This window comes from Mugil cephalus, chromosome 9 (assembly GCF_022458985.1).
Source record: "Mugil cephalus isolate CIBA_MC_2020 chromosome 9, CIBA_Mcephalus_1.1, whole genome shotgun sequence".
NCBI classification, from domain to species: Eukaryota; Metazoa; Chordata; class Actinopteri; order Mugiliformes; family Mugilidae; genus Mugil; species Mugil cephalus.
The window spans coordinates 13,057,772-13,075,771 of NC_061778.1; the positions used below are offsets into that span (position 1 = coordinate 13,057,772).

At 43.1% G+C, this 18,000-nt stretch overlaps 4 protein-coding genes across 12 annotated transcripts in view; 1 reads left to right on the forward strand and 3 right to left on the reverse strand.

Annotated features, from left to right (window-relative positions):
• Window positions 1-1,714, reverse strand: part of sik2b (salt-inducible kinase 2b) — a 43,295-nt gene extending 41,581 nt beyond the window's left edge. For 6 of the 8 annotated variants that reach the window (XM_047593260.1, XM_047593258.1, XM_047593256.1 and 3 more), the window contains exon 1: window positions 1,118-1,714. In XM_047593260.1, coding sequence (XP_047449216.1) covers window positions 1,118-1,255 — 138 coding nt within the window. In that variant the 5' untranslated portion in view covers window positions 1,256-1,714. The remainder of the gene's footprint in view (window positions 1-1,117) is intronic. The other 2 variants (XM_047593261.1, XM_047593262.1) reach the window with 2 other exon arrangements.
• Window positions 1,715-1,953: 239 nt separating this feature from the next.
• laynb (layilin b) lies at window positions 1,954-8,298 on the reverse strand. The gene is made up of 7 exons (XM_047595009.1): window positions 7,868-8,298; window positions 6,335-6,641; window positions 5,876-6,033; window positions 5,503-5,532; window positions 5,015-5,092; window positions 4,786-4,903; window positions 1,954-4,573 (listed from the first exon to the last, which is right to left on the reverse strand). The coding sequence occupies exons 1-7, from the start codon at window positions 7,938-7,940 to the stop codon at window positions 4,246-4,248; spliced, it is 1,092 nt and encodes a 363-aa protein (XP_047450965.1). The 5' UTR covers window positions 7,941-8,298; the 3' UTR covers window positions 1,954-4,245.
• A 3,997-nt stretch (window positions 8,299-12,295) lies between these two features.
• LOC125013486 (zona pellucida-like domain-containing protein 1) lies at window positions 12,296-16,154 on the forward strand. The gene is made up of 11 exons (XM_047594212.1): window positions 12,296-12,387; window positions 12,662-12,787; window positions 12,887-13,113; window positions 13,286-13,476; window positions 13,578-13,650; window positions 13,739-13,836; window positions 14,634-14,717; window positions 14,809-14,980; window positions 15,385-15,484; window positions 15,572-15,595; window positions 15,699-16,154. The coding sequence occupies exons 2-11, from the start codon at window positions 12,697-12,699 to the stop codon at window positions 15,830-15,832; spliced, it is 1,194 nt and encodes a 397-aa protein (XP_047450168.1). The 5' UTR covers window positions 12,296-12,387; window positions 12,662-12,696; the 3' UTR covers window positions 15,833-16,154.
• A 51-nt stretch (window positions 16,155-16,205) lies between these two features.
• Window positions 16,206-17,832, reverse strand: zgc:162608 (uncharacterized protein LOC100037332 homolog). 2 transcript variants are annotated; one of them, XM_047594214.1, is made up of 4 exons: window positions 17,769-17,832; window positions 17,559-17,617; window positions 17,387-17,480; window positions 16,206-17,275 (listed from the first exon to the last, which is right to left on the reverse strand). In XM_047594214.1, the coding sequence occupies exons 2-4, from the start codon at window positions 17,605-17,607 to the stop codon at window positions 16,417-16,419; spliced, it is 1,002 nt and encodes a 333-aa protein (XP_047450170.1). In that variant the 5' UTR covers window positions 17,608-17,617; window positions 17,769-17,832; the 3' UTR covers window positions 16,206-16,416. The 2 variants fall into 2 exon arrangements, with proteins under 2 accessions (XP_047450170.1, XP_047450171.1); XM_047594215.1 differs by lacking the exon at window positions 17,769-17,832 and adding an exon at window positions 17,713-17,731.
• Window positions 17,833-18,000: the final 168 nt, after the last annotated feature.

The window sequence follows — 18,000 nt, forward strand, 5'->3', positions numbered from 1 at the left end:
TTACATGGCTGCAGATTACCTGGCTAGACTAACACTGCGCCACTTCACTGGATTCAGTATCCAGATTAACACGATAAGAGTCTTAACAGCCATTTCTCTTGCCTTGTTATTCCTTTAACCTACCGAGAGCGTTGGATGATGTAAATCTTTGTTTCTCTGCACCACATAGTTGTTCAGTGACAAACAGTTGAGATCTCCAGAGATCAAAGATTAAAGCGCATTACTGTGTTTTCACAAGTCTCCTGGCCTGTGTTTTTATCGCTGTCATTGTCCAACCATACAACATAGCTGAGCCCTCTTTACAGCTGTGTCTGCGTCACTGCCATAGAAAGTCACGGCACTAAGTGGTACCAATTGAGTAAGGCCTCTCGCAAGAAAGCTGACACAAAACTACAGCAGTAAACACAGACAAATGTGGGCCCTGTTCTTCACGAACTGAGAGCATGCAGTGTTTGTTATATCAAACCCTCTCCGAGCTGAGTGAGGACCCCATAGTAGTTGTCAGTGGATCACATGCCTGCAGAAGACTTTGCTTTTCCAATTACACAGCTCTGGCTGACACATTCTGCTCATCACAAAGCTCAGGGACACCGCTGGGACAAGGAACCACTAAAAATCACATCATTATTTGGATTATATAATGGGACCACCGACCCTTGCTGCACGCCCCAGATAGAGCACCCGGGATGTTTACACCGGGCAGGCTCGGTGGCACCGTCTGGTTCATCACCAAAACGATCGCAGGTGTATACTCCGTGAGAGAAGAAGAAAAAGAAAGCATGCATGTTTACGGTTTGTCCTTCCCAGCAGCACCGGTGGTCAGACCTCTTACTGGCAGTGATGTTAGCTAAGAGAGGGGGGTGGGGGTGAACGTGCAGACAGTCACTGCCCATGTACCTGCAGGATTCAAACCCACCAGCTGTTGCTCGCGCTGGAGCAGCCAAGTGGCCGGCGTTAGTTACCTGATCCCGAGTTTCTATTAGTGCACGATGTGGACAGCATTTCGGTATCTGCTGCGAATATCTGGGGTGTCAACTAGTGCATAAAAGTTATGTAACTTAGCTGAAGAGTAGCCTAAGTTAGCTTTCGGGGCTAACTAGTTCGCCGACACACTCACCTCGGTCTTGGTTATGCGGTGTCGGGCCAGCTTCACCACGGCGAAATTGCCCTTTCCTAAAGTGCGCTCGATGTCGTAGAAGCCCACTCGGACCGGACCCCGGATCAGCGGTTTCTGGACACTGTCAGCCATGACCATGCTGTTCTAAATGGGACTGCTTGTGGAAGAGTAGCCAGGCGAGCAGGGTGGGTGGAGGGGTGTCGGAGGGGGGGGGGGGCGCACACACACACACACACACACACACACACACACACGAGGGGGCTCACACGGGCTCTGCTCGAGCAGCTACAGATAAAGACGAAAGGAAAACAAACCGCCCGCCGCCGCCGCCGCTGCCGCCGCTCGAAGCGTGTCCATTAAAAATAGACAAAAGTTGATTTCTGTGTCGCCCTGCCAGCTTGAACGCCAATGTGGCGACACTCTCCGTCAGCGCGGCGATACGAAGCAGGCCATTTGCTGAGCCCAGCGGCTGTCACACCACGTTCTCCAACACAATAGGGCTATAATATTTCAGCTTGAGGTGCCTCTATCAGCTAGAAAGCACACGAGTTGACTTGCAAAGAGGCATCATGTTCTCCGGTTGACGTGTATTGACGTCAAAGCCATAGGGGTATTTGTACAGGGGGCGGGGCCACGGAGCGGCTCCACACTTCAGTGCCAATTGGTTGCCAGGACAACCAGACCCACCTCTTACGTCAACCGGTAAAATTGCTATTCTGAAATCTGTTTGCTCGCCTGCACTCCTTGATTGCACGCATAGGTAACTTTGAAGATGTTTTTCCCTGCAGGTGTTGAATAAGATGTTTTGGAAATAAATAAATAAATATAAAAAAAAATGCAAGAAAAATATCTTTAATGCATTCAAAAAGCAGCACGAAACTACTTGTTTTAATCGCTCTGAGAATGTGCCCTGCAGTTATGAATGGGACAAATATATACATTCGAGCAGAATTTTTACATAATAAATGACAAAAAGTTGATACAAATCTTCTGCATGCCGAAATTATACAACAAAAGAAATACATGCAATGGACATTGCAAATCTATAACATTATATAATCTAACATGCAGGAGCTCATGTGAAACCAGACATTTTATCAGCCACAAAGACACGGAGACAAAGCCACTGGTGAGCTACATGACAGCACCACCTGTTGGCCGAAGTAGAAAATTGAAGCACATTTCCGCAGAGCTCCTTTCTCAAGCTCTGCTCCCACTATAGTAGTGTTAATTCATATATCACGCGCCTATAGAATCCCGCAGACATTTCCATACACACTTTTACACAATTAAATATAACCTTGCTGCTGTTCAATAAGGAGCACGATATCAGCACAAAATGACTTGAGGTGCAGCACACATTCACACCCAGCAGTGGTTCTCTTCATGTTGTGTTCAGTGACAGTCCAACAGAGAGCAGTGGATTGCTAAGCAGGCAGGCAGAGCAGCACTCCCAAGGCCTCCGCTGTCACGCATAGACTTCCTGAATGTAAGAGTTCCAGATGTGCTTTTGGCATTTCCTGCCTAACATTCTCCAAGAACACACTCAGCCTCTCCTTAAAGGCCTTGCTACATCTTTCCAAAGCACCGACCAAACAGCCCACTCAGTCCATAAATAACACAGGGATTTGTATTCAGTAATGTATGCCCTTGTGATTCCCCACATTTACACACTAATACCGTTAAATGAGTCCATGCCTTAACTGGTCAATCCTAAAAAGTGTCAGTGCGGTGGGATCAGCAGGAGGGTTGAGCTTCTCACACAATCAGGTGGAGTCAGGAAAGTCTGCAACTTTGAGGTTTATCGTTGTCAGCACAGTTCTGTCATCAGTGTTTCCGTACATACTGTCCTGTTCCCTGACATCAGATTCAAACAGGAAGCTCTGCACACGGATGACATCATTCTTTAGGTCTAGAGGACAAAATAGTAACAGCGTTTGGACGACTCCTTCGCAGAAGAGAGCAAACAGGATCTTTATTGTCCCCGTGTCTCATAATATCTGCTGACTGTATTGGAAAACGAACGGCTGAGTAGCTTAATGGGGGACTCACAGTATTCCCATGGCTTTCTACCTTTTACCATCTCGAATTTACCACCAAACTGACCTGACTCATTACTGCTTATCTGATTTCATTAATGGCACTTTAAAAACCTGTTGTCAGAAGTGACGCATCAAAATGAGCAGATACAAGAAGTCAACCCAAGCCAAGCTATTTAAAAATGTATTTTCTTACATTTCAAAAAAAGAGTTTGTTGTCTTTTGAGCTAGGTCTCCATACAGGGTGACTTTATACGCAGTGTGTATATCTAGCACAGTGAGAATTCTGTCTCTGATATTTGTTTGATAAAATTTGATTTGAAATATATTAACTTTTAGCCACACTACCGGCATGGCTCGAGGACAGCAAAGTCCCTCAGGTAGTCCACCACTTTAGCCAGAAATATCTCAACAATTCCCTGTTCCAGTCCCCTGAGGCTGAAGCCTAATGTTTCTCCCTTTTCCTCGTGTGCCTCCACCCAGTTCAGATTTACCCTGAGAAACATCTCAAACTTTCCAACCTGAATTAGCATACCATTTTATACTTTCCAGATAATGGATCTAAAAAAGCTTGAAGTTCACCAATTGTGGCTGTTAGCATGTCAATAGCTACTCAAGGGAATGCAATGAAATGTGATGCACGCATCCCCGCCCTTTTCAGAATATATTTTGTGATCTTTTTATGTTTTATGACCAAATATTCACAAGACCTCAAACTAATCAGTAAATATTAGCCAACTTTGCTAAAATGGCAAAAATGGAAAACATTGCATCAGAACCTGTTGTCAAATGCCTTTGTGAGCATGTTAGCGCTCATGTAGCCAATCGCTCTGGAGAGTTTAGTTTTAATTAATAAAAACATTTATTGAAAAGATTTGTAATATATGATCACTGCAACATTTACAACTATGGATCTCGGATGTTCTACGTCCAAATAACCTGTAGAGATAAGTCCAGGCCAACACAGTTTAGCAATCCTGCACTGCAAAGGTAAGCAGGAAGGAAGAAAGAAATGGATGGAAAACAGTTTGTTCTTCTGTCAGGATGGGTCATAGTTATTATCTGGTGTGGTGTTGATGGACATCAATGTTATCCATAAATCTCATTTTCCACCCATCCAGTCTGACGGCGGCAGCGGCGGCTTTGAGTTTTGCAGGTCTCATAGATGTCATTGTTCACAAAGCCACTCTCCTTTTCCACAGACGAGACATTCTCGTAATCGTCGCACTGGACGTCATGGGAAGGTGCACAGGAGTACTCTGTCATGATGTCTGCTGGCACTCTGCCGTCCAGAGAGGTGTGAGGGAGTTTGGTGACATCGCTAAAGGCATAAGGTCCTTGCACGGGGCAAGGTGATGCTGCTGTCGACATCCACTGTATTGAACTGCTGGGGTAGCTTTCCGTGTTCTTCTTCCGCCTGAATATGAGAGAAACGGCGTCATTGAAGAGCAGCAGGGTTGGTTTAGAGGCGTTAACATCACCACTTCAAAGGCCACATGAAGTGAGAATTAAATTGCAAAGTTTCCATCCAGTAAAGACCAAAGATAAAGGAGATATATTAAAGCTATATATATCTCATTGACCAATTAATTACTCGGATAGAAACCACATCAGCGATCTGTTTCTTACCTCTTAGCATGATGTTTGTAGCAGAGGAACCCAACAGCTGCAAACAGTAGCAACAGCAGGGCAGGAATAGTTGCATAAAGAATGTAGGAAACGTAGAGGGAGTTGTTGGAGGAAGATACTGCAAAGAAAAGAACACGATTGGACTTAACTTCTCTTAAGATGACATTTAGCCATTATTCTTTTACTTGAACTGTAAGCATCAAGAATGTTTCCTTCTTTCTTTTCTCACCTGATGACTCGGGTAGTCCTACTTCGATCCTCTCATAACTTTTTGTAGTTGACAATATATTTGGCCTCAGTGATGGAACTAAAGGGATCAGAAAACAAATCATCAGATGAACATGTGTGTAAGACTAATACTTAAATAATATATTTGTTAGTGGTTTAAATGTTCTGTAATCAGTCTTTAGGTGGTGTTATCAAATGGGACTCCATTTAAAGTCTCTCAAAATTGATGTGTTAGTCTTTTCCTGAATTAAATTTAACCAAATCCCAGACGTGTACTAGAGTGTACTACATACATATAACCTAAAAAGATGATGTGTAGATTATAATTAGTAAACAACTCAAACCTTAAGACATTTCAATCACTAGAGGTCTCAATTGATACAAGTCGGCAAAGTCGGTGGTTGTTAAATCTGTCAAAATCTTTATTTCTAAGCGTAATCAGGTCTGCAGTATCCCCCATAAACATCATGCATGAGCAGTTTGTTGTACCTGCACGTTCTGTGTTCCCATCCACATTTTCTGCAAAAGATAGATAAAAAAAAAAGTATTACGCTTTTCTGATAAGAAGCCTGTTTAAAGCAGAAGCTTGATTGCGTGTTTGATTGTTTTATTTCCCTTTCCATACAAAAACAGGCAAAAGTTAAATACGGTGTCGTATAAAGGTTTAAAAGGTTACGTTAGGTTGAAAGAGAACAGAGCACTACAACGACCCAGACAAGCAACGCTAAAACTGTGTGTTTTTGACAGCAGTGGACACATTTCAGTGACGCACGAACCAAATGAAATTGAGTGCCAAGTGCTAATATTCCCCAGCACTGCTGAGCCAGGCACAACAGCAGTTGACTGTACTCTACCAACTCACCTTTCGAGTATTTGCAGACAAAGTTGTTCTTGGAGCTGCAGTTCTCATCATTCCACCGGAAAGGGAAATGACCCTCTTCGTCAGGTGGCGCAGACGGCTGGTGGTACAAAACCACACACATTTCACTACCACACGACGGCTCATCCCAGTTCCAGCTCCTACAGCACACGAGATGCGCAAGTTTAGACTCCGCTCACATTTAAATTCCATAATTCAAATGATTTCACGCACTGTTTTGCCTCGTATTTACTGTATGTTTCAGTCCCAAATTCTTACAACAGACTTTTGACATTCCTTCACTCCCACACAAGCATCATTTAATCTAATCATCTTTGACTACAGCCATTTTCCACTTTCATTTCAGTGAGCTTTCTCCCTTGTGATTTCTCATCCTCTTTCCACTGATTCATTCAAAAGCATTCGTACGTGAGGAATGAAATGTTAAAAACGTGAGGAAACCTGAACTTGGCCTTGGTTCCATCCAACCAGTAGTACTGCGAGGGGCAACCTGGGATTAGGGTGCCTGCCCTGTAACGCTGTGGGCTGCGACGGAACCCGATCCAAAAGTCCCCGTCCCCAACCTTCAGCCGTTGTATGAACCTCTCTATCAGCTGCTGCTCGCTTTCTGTCTCAATGCTGAGCAGCTCGCCGCCATCCATCCTGCAGGCCTGCCTGGCATCCTCAAAGGTCAGTCTCTGCCTGCTGTCCTGGACGTATGACACCCGGTAGCACGGGCGCTCAGTCCCGCGCCGACAAATTCTTTGGCCTGGACACCAAAGTGAGCACCGAGGAGATAACAAGATGATAAATGCAGGGTTTATGTTTTCTGAAGTTGTCCTGCAGTGCCTATGTGGCAGACAGACTATAAATGAGCATCGCGGACAAAGCAGAAACAGGATCGTGTTGCATTTGCCAAATTCTTCTGGGTGCAGCCAGTGTAGCAAGAGTAAACAGTATGCAGCTAAAAATGTAGAATACAACCTGTATTTATGAAGGCTTTAAAAAGATTTCTTTTTGTCTAGGTCAGCCCTGTGCCAGTCAGAGTGGTTTTGTTGGGATGCTGCACTAACACAAAGGAGAGTCTCTTTCATATCCATCAATGTAAATTACTATGTGTCACATTAATGTAAAGGCACGCACAAACAGTGTCTTCGCATTACACTAGCCTGCATAAACTTTCTGTTACTTCATCAGTATTTGATACTGTGAGCACTTGCACAGCAATGTACAATTTGTGTGGTCCCTTTGGAATTTCTTTCCTACTTTTATTGCACTAAACACCAAGACAAAATCCTTACATGTGTGAGCATAAATGGCGATTAAACTGACAATGAAATGGAGTGAGGAGGACTGATAATGATTATATTTCACAATAAGTGAATACTGATTGTTGGCCACCGATTGAATTTAATACATTATTATTATCATTATTATTATTGTTATTATTAAGCTAATTGACATCTCCATGCAATACTAAGATGATGCATTTCAGATTCAAATCTGCTTTTGTTTTTTCCAGTTTCATCTCACACTTAACTAAACGTGCATGGCGGGTTTAATGGCATAAATGTTGCGGTTGCGATAAGTGCAGAATAGTTATTGTAGATTATGTTATTGTATTAATTCTAAAAAGAACTAAAAACAGACTTTCGAGTTAGAAATCATTGCACAAACACTGTTGATGTGAACTTTGTTTTTTTACTCCCACATCACGTGTCCCTGTTTCTGCTGCCTGTTTATCGTCATAATGCACACTCTGTTCTTGGCTTTAAATGTCTTTCCACGATTTTAACGCACGTTACATCCTGTAACCTGCAACTAGAAAGAAGCGAGTTCCTTTCGGCCCTGTGCGTAAATATTTGTGAAAGTTGATCACTGAGATCATATCTACGCCGGACAAAAAAAAAAGGGAAGAAGAATCACCTACACAATACATCAGTGTCTCCGAGACTGACAAAGGGAGTTTTCCCTCTTCCGAGGCAAATAACTTACCATTTATTTTAGTAGCGGATCGAGGGTGGAACAAAACGGCGATCACTGTGCCAAACAGCTTCATAAAATCCATGTTTACATGTTCACTCGATGTGCAGGACGATTAACGAGTAAAATAGGTGCTGAACCAGTTCGCTGAGAGATAAACTTCAGTTTCGGGACCCTCTGATGACAGTGGGAGCAGGGCAGTCCGCGCAGTCAAAACTGGGTCGACTGCTGAAGGCGTGTATATGGCGTCTGGCTCAGGAGGAGGAAAAAAAAAGAGAAGAAAATCAAGAGTGAGATAGTCCAAGATTTTTGCCCTGAAAGAAAAAAAAAATTAGAGGGACATATTTCGACTGAAGACTTAACCACTGATGTTGGATGCGCAGCTGATGTGCATTTCAACTAAATTGCAAAATCCAATTTCACATATGGACTGAATGAAGCTCTTTGTGCACACACTCTGTATCATGCGCTCTGTATTAAAGTAATTAGCATCTGCCTTTTTTAGTGCGCACGCACAAACTTGTGTTTCTAACTTTCCACTGACATAATGTCTTCTCTGGACCCTAGCTCTAGCCATCTCAAAAAAGGCCCTAACTCTAACCTCTACTACGCTATCCACAATCTAACTGTAACCTTTACCCCAAGACCAAGTCTTAGCAGGTTTTACCCCTAAAATGATTGTGGGACCGACTGGGGCAAAAAAAATAACTGTGAGGAGAAAATGAAGCAAGAAAACAGAAACATGGTTCACTTGAAAAACTTCAATGGAGCTTGTTAGCGAGTTGTTAGAAAGTACAACTCACTTTTTCCCTTTCTCTGGCTGATCTGTTGTGACACCGCTTATTTAGGCTTACAGAGCACATGTGTGAATCGTCCGGCTAAAAGAACCGTTGAAAAAGCAAGCATTTAAAACGGAAACTGCCCCAGACGAAAACACCAGGCGAGGAGACACTCGGCGGGGACGCAGAGTGCGATTGGGACATAGAAAATGATTTAAAAAAATAAAACGTAAAAAAAAGGAAGAGGGTGAAAGAGAGAGAAGGAGTTGCATGTGGAGCAGGAAAACATGCAGAGGAGGAAGAGGAAAGGATTTTTTTTTTCAGCCCCACCAGAACCGTACTTCCTGTTCATTGCTTTGGTTTGGTTTCCAGGCATTTCCAGAACATGAATGATTGAGGCCGGCCGTCTGCAGCCGTTACCAAGTGTGCAGCAGGTCAAATGATGGCCTGCCCAGTGAACTGAATGAAAGTGCTGTTGTTGTCCTTGTCTTTGAAAAGAATTTCATCGCTGGTTTGTTGCTGATGCTACTTTTGTTCACTACACTGGTAAGTGTAGTTGTATCTATGGAAAACTGTGATTTCTACCTGCATCCTTTATGTGGTACTGGAGTTCAGTTCATATGTGTTGTTAAAATAAAGTAAAAAGCACATCTTCTCACCATCTTGACTGGAATTCGAAATTGTCTTAAGTACATTTTGATCTGCAATTTGGAAAAAAAATTAAGGCTTTCATGAAAGCCGCAAAGTAAATGGCCAAACAACATGAAAATAAATAAATAAAATGGCAATGGAATAACTCTTTGTGTGGTGCTGGTGGTAACAGTGAACTTTCTAAACACAAAATAATACGACTAAAACAAAGATGACCTTACTCCAGCACCTCCAGGTCAATTCTTCCACTATAAGGGCCTCAACACGTTAGTTGTTGCTAAGCTTGTGTCTTATTCTTTGAATAAATCTGTACAGAACTTTACCCAGATCCTAATCTAGCAGTGGAAACCAACGACACTAAAGTGTAGGTCAGAACATCTTTTTTTCTCTTTACTGAAGATGACTTCGGTTTTTGTTTATTCCAGATTAAATATAGTCCTTTTGTTTAACAGGCGTTTTTTTCGTCCTCCTGAGAAGCAAACAGACAATGGCCGTCACTGTGTGTGGAGGTCGTGTCTCTTGGCTCGAGCTCCTCGGCGCTGGTGAATCACGAGTCAGTTACTTCCAGAGAACAACAAGGCAGCGGAGCTGTGTCTGGTTTTGTCCAGCAGATGACAGCAAACCACTCAAGAAGTCAGGCCGAGCAGCAGCTCCCGTTCACGTCTGGGAGGATTCAGGCATCATCCAGCGACGTCAGGGGTGAAAGCATTCAGTTATTCGCTTACTTTTGCAAGTAACTGTCTCATGACCACATTGATTCTTTGGACCCTTTGGAGGTTAAGAATCACTGATCTTAAATACTTAAATGGTTTAACAGTAAAATGCAACTAAGACATTTAAAAATGACTACTGAGAATTCACTCACACATGTAAAAAAAACATATAAGTTGCAGGGTATATCGGCATCTATTACAGATAGCTTATGTACAAGCTGTTAATACCAGGATGAATATTGTTTGTGACGAAGTTGTGAGTTGTTGCACATCTGGATTGAGAATGGTATGAATGAAGTCCTGTAGCATTCACTGTAGGAGCTTAATCTGGACGAACATTTGTAATGCAGGACGTCTACTTATAGTCAAGTATTATGCAGTGCTATTTTGGTGCGTTTGAGTGCATGATTTCAAAAGCAATCTAAACGTGCTCTAAGGATGTAACGTTATGACGCCATTAGAGAAAAGCTATCTTCCTGATAAGAGCCACACAAGCGACCACAGTTCACATGATGGCAAGATAAACAAAAACCTCCTGTGTAACACAGAGAGGTTGCCACTTATCAGAGCGATACGCAATATTTGCACCCAGAGGGGTAATTAACCGCAGTGATGATCTACTTCGCTGTACATGCCCACGGAGTATAGCACCAGCTCCTCACGATGCTTCCCAGTGTATCCGCTTTCTTTCAAATCTAAATCTGTGCCTTCCCCTGGGACTTGTTTTCATTGTTTTCTAATGTGGTTGTATATCAGTAACCATTGTTAAAGTTGGTAAAAGGATCCAGTAAAGATGTGCACAAATCACTGTCAAAGCACTCACGCTTAATAGCTATCTTGTTCCTGTCCTACGCTATAAACAATAAATTGATGCAGCCGTACAATAAATTTCTCATATCATCGCTCTCTAAAATGTCAGCCCTGTTTCCAGGTTTTTATTCAGCCTGCTGTATCTGAAGAGCCAGTGTTTCCTTGTCTCATAAAGCAACGTTTAATCTTTATGAACTTCCTTGAAACCAAAGAGACATGGTCGTCACTAGGGAGCTACTTTGAAAATGTTTTATGTGTTTACATTGTTATTTAATTTATGGGTTATTTATAGACGACCGTGACCTGTTGACCTGGGCTGGTGAACACTGTGTCCAGACGTCATCCAGCGACATCAGGGAGCTGAGCCTGCAGCCAGTTTGGGAGGGGGGGGGGGGTGGGATTAGAGGAAAGTGAAGCATAAAACGAGATTAAAGTGCAGAAGAATGGCCAGGGAGTTGTTTCCAAACCGGTGTCCTGGGAGGTAAAAAATTAGGCGGGACTGAGGAGACTGTAAAATAGTGACGCACCGGTGGATAGAGTGACAAATATCTCCTCTCACCATGGGCACTTTGGCAAGAAAAGCACCGATGCTCCTTTTCATTCTGCATTTCTCCTGACAAACGATGCTTCTTCTCAGTTGAGCAGTAACAGTTGTGGCCTTTAGCTATGCAGACTACCTGCAACGCAGCTCCATACAGACAAAGGAGGAGCCGTCTGACATGCAAGGGGAGTCGACAAAGGCCTCTGTTGGTTGGCTGAGGACTTCGTAGCTCGTGGCCATCGTGATCAACTTTCAAGCATTCAAGATGTTTTATTCTCATGACATGAATCCACTATTTATGAAATACACGCACACACACAAAAATGTTACATACTTCTATGCTTCCCCCCAGATTTAGCTTTGCATATTACTTGTAACGCAGCCCGAAGTGCGGGTTCATTTTTTCTGTCATATAAAATGCATTCATTCCGCTTGCAGTTTTATGAATAAAGTGAGGCAAAAAAAAAAAGTATTTTCTATGTTGAAGAAATCTTATTTAACGCTAATCACTTCAAATTCCAGCTCTGCTCCACCTGCGCTGTGGGATAAATTAAAGGATTATCTTATCTCATCTTAAATACTCCACTTTTATCCGTTTGAACCTCATTTGCCTCCACACAGCAACAGCTAATGGGGGATCCATCCATAAACAAATAAACAGCCAGCTTTGGCAACCGACAACGTCGCATCTCTAACCTGTTGTCTCTGATAATCTTTTTTAATGGAGGGGAAACCTGAAGCCGCAATTGTATTTAACCCGAGGGATCCTTGGCAAATCACGCTGACATTTTAATCCGCTGGGTGAAGATCTGACAGTAAACCCTGCCAGGAGCTGCCTGAATGAGGAGTCACGTCACAAACAAGGAGAAAGTGTGCGTACTTATGTGTGTGCATGCATTCGTGTGTGTGTGGGGATCTACAGTTAGGTGAGGAGAGGGCTTGAGGGGGACGCTGCTGTGGTTTAAGGTGTCCTGAACACTATAAAAGCCACATTGCTGTAGTATTTCTGTGACAAACACCTGCTCAGGTAGCAGCAAGGTAAGACGCTCCTTTGACTGTCACATACTAAAATGTGTAAAATTATTTTTTAACAGGATTAAGTGTAATGAATTATGGGGCATAGGTTACAATTGTCTATGTGCAAAGAAAGCAATGAAATTTAAAAACATGGTTTGATGTGTTTTTTTTTTTTTTCCTATAGTGCTAATTGCTTGCTGCCTAAAAATCACAGTTGTTGTTATAATGTTGGCATTCGCTTTCACTCAGCTGAAGATGTCGCTGAGGTTATTTTGTCTCCTTCTGTGCATTACAGGAGTAATTCGACTGGCTGAGCCTCATCCGGACGTCATGACTCTTTACCTTTGTCTCCCTCTGCTGGCTGTGCTCCTGCAGCCCGCTCTCTGTCTCAACTGTTCGTCTCAGTTCGAGAGGACCCCAGGTGGGTTTGCCGGTGTTTGCCGTTAAATTCTTAATCGTCAATTAGTTTTCTGAACACACATTTATCCCACAGTGGTTTAATTATCTTTATTCTCCCCAGACAACTCGGACCTGATAGTCGACTGTGGCACCAGCGTCATTACCCTGCAGATCAACTTGTGCACGGCTCACTGGGCTGGTTTCAACTCCTCAGACCTGGCGCTGAATGGGAACCACAACAACTCAAAGTGCAAGGGCTCCATTGACACCAGCGTGGACCCTCCAGTCATCCACTACCAGCTTCCTGTCAACGACAGTCAGGATAATCCCTGTCGTCAGTCTCTGCAGGTCAGGAAGCGTCTCTGAGAAGATATTGAATCATGCATAAATTACTGGTAAAGCTTTAAGAGAAAAAAAAATGCAGTTATATGGAAGCTGGAGCTCTAATCGGATGTTGAATGGGTGGTCTGCTGCATAAGCAGCTCAGGTAATGATTATGTGTCTTTGCCATCTTGTTCAGATCGTGGACGAAGCCCCTGACCCTTCAGGCCCCTTCAGCGCCTTCTCAAGCATCCAGTCAGTTATCATCACAGGATACATTGACACCCCCAGATCAGACCAGGGGGTGATCAGCTACTCTACTGACCTCTACTATCACTTCTCCTGCCGCTACCCGCTGGAGTACCTGATAAACAACACAGAGATTGTAGCGTGAGTAATTAGGAATACCTACATTTGGCAAAAATGTATTTTTTTTATGACTATTTACACTAAAAATCTGATCTGATTGTTTCCTTTTCCATGATGTTTAGCTCCTCAGTCTCAGTGGCAACCAGCGAGAATAACGGAACCTTCATCGACACACTAATGATGAGGGTTTTCAATGTCGGTACCGTTTGACACTCAGCTCATTTAGACACACGTTAAGGATTTTTCTCTTGACTAGTTTCACTCTGATGCCCTATTTTCACAGGGGTCTGACTATGGGTATGGATTATCAGTGCCTCCGACAGGACTCGAGCTACGAACCAGGATCTATGTGGAGGTCAAGGCTGTTAACCTCACAGGAAAGTAAGTGAATCCTGTTAAAATGAACTGGCAGCTCATTGTGATGATGAAACCGATATAAAAATGATCAGAGATGGACAAAGCACCGCACTTCCCGAACTTTCCCTTTCCCCTGTTTCAATAAGCATCTCAAACATGCTCAATTTCTTGTCTTAACTTGATCTCAATGAGCTAAAACAACTTATTAGATTGCACCATCCACTGAAGAAAACTTCTTGAACTGAACTCACATTTCCTCACTACTTCAACTATACTAGCTAAAATGTTTGTGTTTCTACTGTCAATAGCGAATTCTAAAGTTTAGCTGAACGTCAGAGAGATTCAGCTCATATCTTTCTTGTTTAAAATTGTTTAAATGCATTTAGTATTTAATGGCGAGAAAGTTTGGTAATGGCATTTGAAACAATGCCCCGATTAATTAGCATTCAGAGAGGAGAGGAGCACATTGAAGTTGATATTCGATCCACCCAAATCGATCAACCTGATTCATTCATGGTAGAGAAATGGGTTCTGAAATCCATTCATTACACATGTGGTGCCAATATTTTGCTGATGTTGTAATTATAATAGTAATAATAGGAATGCATTAATGCTCTTTTATAGAGCCTTATTTCAAAGGCATCACCACACAGACAAAACTCGCATGAAGTCCAGATAATAGATTACTTTAAGCTTAATGTTTTGAAAACTTAATTAAGTTCAATATCAAGAACAGTGTAGCAGAAGATTGCGCATGATTAAATGCACTTAATTACTTTCCACCACTGGAAATAAATCAATTCTCATTTTCCTGGTTTCAGTTTCAATGTCCTGCTGGATCACTGCTTTGGTACCCCGTCTCCTTACAACATGTCCCAGAGTGAGCAGCACAACTTTTTCACAGGGTGAGCAAAGCAACGATATACAACTAAATACAAAATGTGACCTTTGTGCTTCTTTTAAAACCCTGTGGTGTATAATCGTGCTGTCTACCAGCTGCTCAACGGACCAAAGGACGACCGTGACGAGCAATGGCCTTTCCAAGGTCGCCCGGTTTGACTTTGAGGCTTTCCGATTCGTTCAGCACCGTGACCAGGCAAAGTCCAGCATCTATCTGCACTGCATACTGAGGCTGTGCGAGCCCACCAAATGTCAGGAGCTGCTGTCTGTAAGTAGAGAACAAACAAGTCTGCTTTTAAGACAACAGGGAAAGTAAAGCAAAAGCAACTTTTAAAAGTTACCACTGGAAATATGTCCAGAGCACAGAACGTTTTGAGAACATGGTTTAGCTACAATTTATTATTCGTCTGAACTGTTTTCAGTTCTGCTGTCAGCATGTTGAATAGTGGCCAGTAAAGAGAAATGAGGGGGGAAGATATTGGGAACTACAAAGGTAAAGGTACAAAGGCTAGATTATTTCTGGGGATTTTGTAGTTCAGAGCTATCGCCTCAAACTCCACTTTTGTCCTATTTGGGAATGAATTTTAATATAACATAGAACAAAGGAGCTAAACGTTATTGTTATTGTTATTATCATATGCAAGACTAAATACTGTTGGATGGTTTTTCCAGGCCTGTAACTCCAGAAGAAAACGATCTTTGACTCCTTTTGGAGAAGAAAGTAACGAATCTGCTACGGTATCTGTCGGACCACTGTACACTGCCAGAGAAGGTGCGAATTTATTTTGTTTTACTTCAGTTAACATCACTATTAAACTTTTTTTTAACTGATCATGTTGTTTGTCTTCCTTGTCAAAAGACACGCCCAGTGCAGCTGCCTACAGTGAGTACATTTTAATTCATAGACAGAAATGTCTAGACGTGTTCACACCTTGGACAACCGCACCCTAAAATAATCTTTATTGATCTTTGCTCGCGTCTTTCAGGTAACAACATGGCTCCAGAGAGCGCCGAGGATGATGTGACGGGCCTGGTGGTGGGGGTGGTGTTCGGGACCGCTGCCGCTGTGGCGCTGGTCCTCGGTGGCTGGTTTGCCCTGAAGAAGTACTACCGGGTTTGAGGAAACAACGTTATTGATATGATTATGTGGGTTTTCCAGAAATGTTCATGGAAACCAAGCAACCTACCTGGATTCTTTTCTATGTTTTTCTGCCTATACTTTGTCGGTTATGAAGGAAAAGCCAAACCTAAGCTGTAGAAAGCTCAATCTGAATGTTTCATGGAAGTAAACTTTGTCTATTTTGTTTTTTATTCTGTAATAATATAGAAGTCTTGTACAGGATCTCCATTGTGTTGCTTGAAGCACTTTTAAACATTCGAGGAAATTAAAAAGAATATGGAATGTATCCTTTAAATAAATAAAGATGAAATTTTTAAAATCACTGTGACACTCTGTGGATGATTAATAAAAAGTTAAATAAAGTTGCGACAGATTCTGAACAAAAGAACTTTACTCTTCAGAAGCAGAACGTAATGGCTTTGTACATGGTACAGTGAACACATATTGACAGTTAACTCGCTCATTTACATATAGAATCAAACAAATATATCAATCTAATTTTGTACATTCAAAAATATTTACAGGTTACTCTCTGTGCTGGTGCTAGAGGATACAGGTAAAAAAACAAAATGACTGTGTTTGGGTCACTGGAGTGAGTGGAGGATGTCCTGAATGAGGGCCGAGAGTTTGACTGAGAATTCCTCCTGCAAGGAACCGTCTGGCTGCGTGAGTAAGGAAGAAGACAGAGAGAAGCCGGAGGCTCGGTGGAGCTCCAACTCCTCTTCCAGGCCCTTGAACACGCCCTCCATCTGGGCCTGAAGCGCTTGACTCTGCAGGGCCGCATTTTGGCAGAACTGCTCCACACTGCCTGTCATGTCAGCTTTATGAGGCTGCGAAGATGCAAGTAGAACAGAGAGCTGTGTCTTGAGAGCCCCCACCCTGCTCTGCACCTCCTCCCTCAGCGAGCTCACTTCCTGTCCCAATCTGGAGCTCATTTCCTGACAGACCTTCGACGTGGCTACCTCTTCCTCAGAAGAACTTGCGTGCTTCATGTGTTCAATCACTCCATTGACTGCGCTGTGGAAGTCGTTGATTATGTTGGCTAGCTTAAAGCTGCTTTGCTCCAGAGTTTGACTCATCCAGAGGTAGGCTTCTTGGTAGAGGGTTGGACTGTCCTCCTGAGCCTCTGCTGCTACCTCCAGGCCCTGCAGGTAGAGGCTGAGCTGGCTGCACAGATCCTGGGTGTTGCTGCTGAGAGAGCTCTGGAGCTGCTGGGTGAGGGGGGTCAGGCGCTCCCTCATGCTGGCCAGGGTGGAGCTGAGATGGGCTGGGGACGGGGACAGCCTCTCCCGCAGCTCAGCCAGCTCCTGGCGCAGACGGATACGCAGACGCTCCGACTCCATGTTGAGTTTGCGCTGCATCTCCTCCGCCACAGGGTTTTTGCTGCTGTCGTCTTCGTGGTCGTAAAGGCCGCTACTGTCTATGTTACTCTTGTAGCTATTGCTGTTCGAAGAATAAGAGAAGCACTCTGTTATTTCACTCCGGCAACAGGTCTATCTATGCACATTTAGTTCAGATTTTAAAAATGTATAGTCCTTTGTTGAGGCAACTTACTTCAAATCTTTTATGAGGTCTGTCTTGTCATGAGCCTGGTTGGCCATTGAGTCGGCCCAGGTCTCCTCCCTGGAGTCATTGTGTATTGGGTATGCTACAAATTAAGAAAACATACATTAATCAAAGAGAAAAGAACAAGAAATAAACTACAAATGTGAGGAAAGATGAATACCTAAAGTTGTCAAGAAAGACAAGGTGAAGATCACAACTTTTAGATGCATCTTTATCTTTCTGTGGAAGAACGCATGAGAGAAACACATTAGAATTTTCTTTACAAATGTGAACACTTCCGTAAATGATCTATAACCCCCCCTCCCTTTACACACTTTCCGTTCTCAGAGCAAGAAGAAAATCATTGTGCAAAAGAGATGTTGGTCTTTACCTGAGAATCAGGGGTCTGCAGAGCGACGTCTCATCCCATTCAGCTTATAAAGGCCCTTGTTATCAGAGAGGCTGCCTGTGTCAACAGTCAACACGTGGAGGGTCACAGTGATTACGGAGCACAACATGTACATACACACTCAACTGGACACACACACACACACACACACACACACACACACACACACACGCACACACATACACACACAGTGAAGCTATGTGAAAACTGTCAT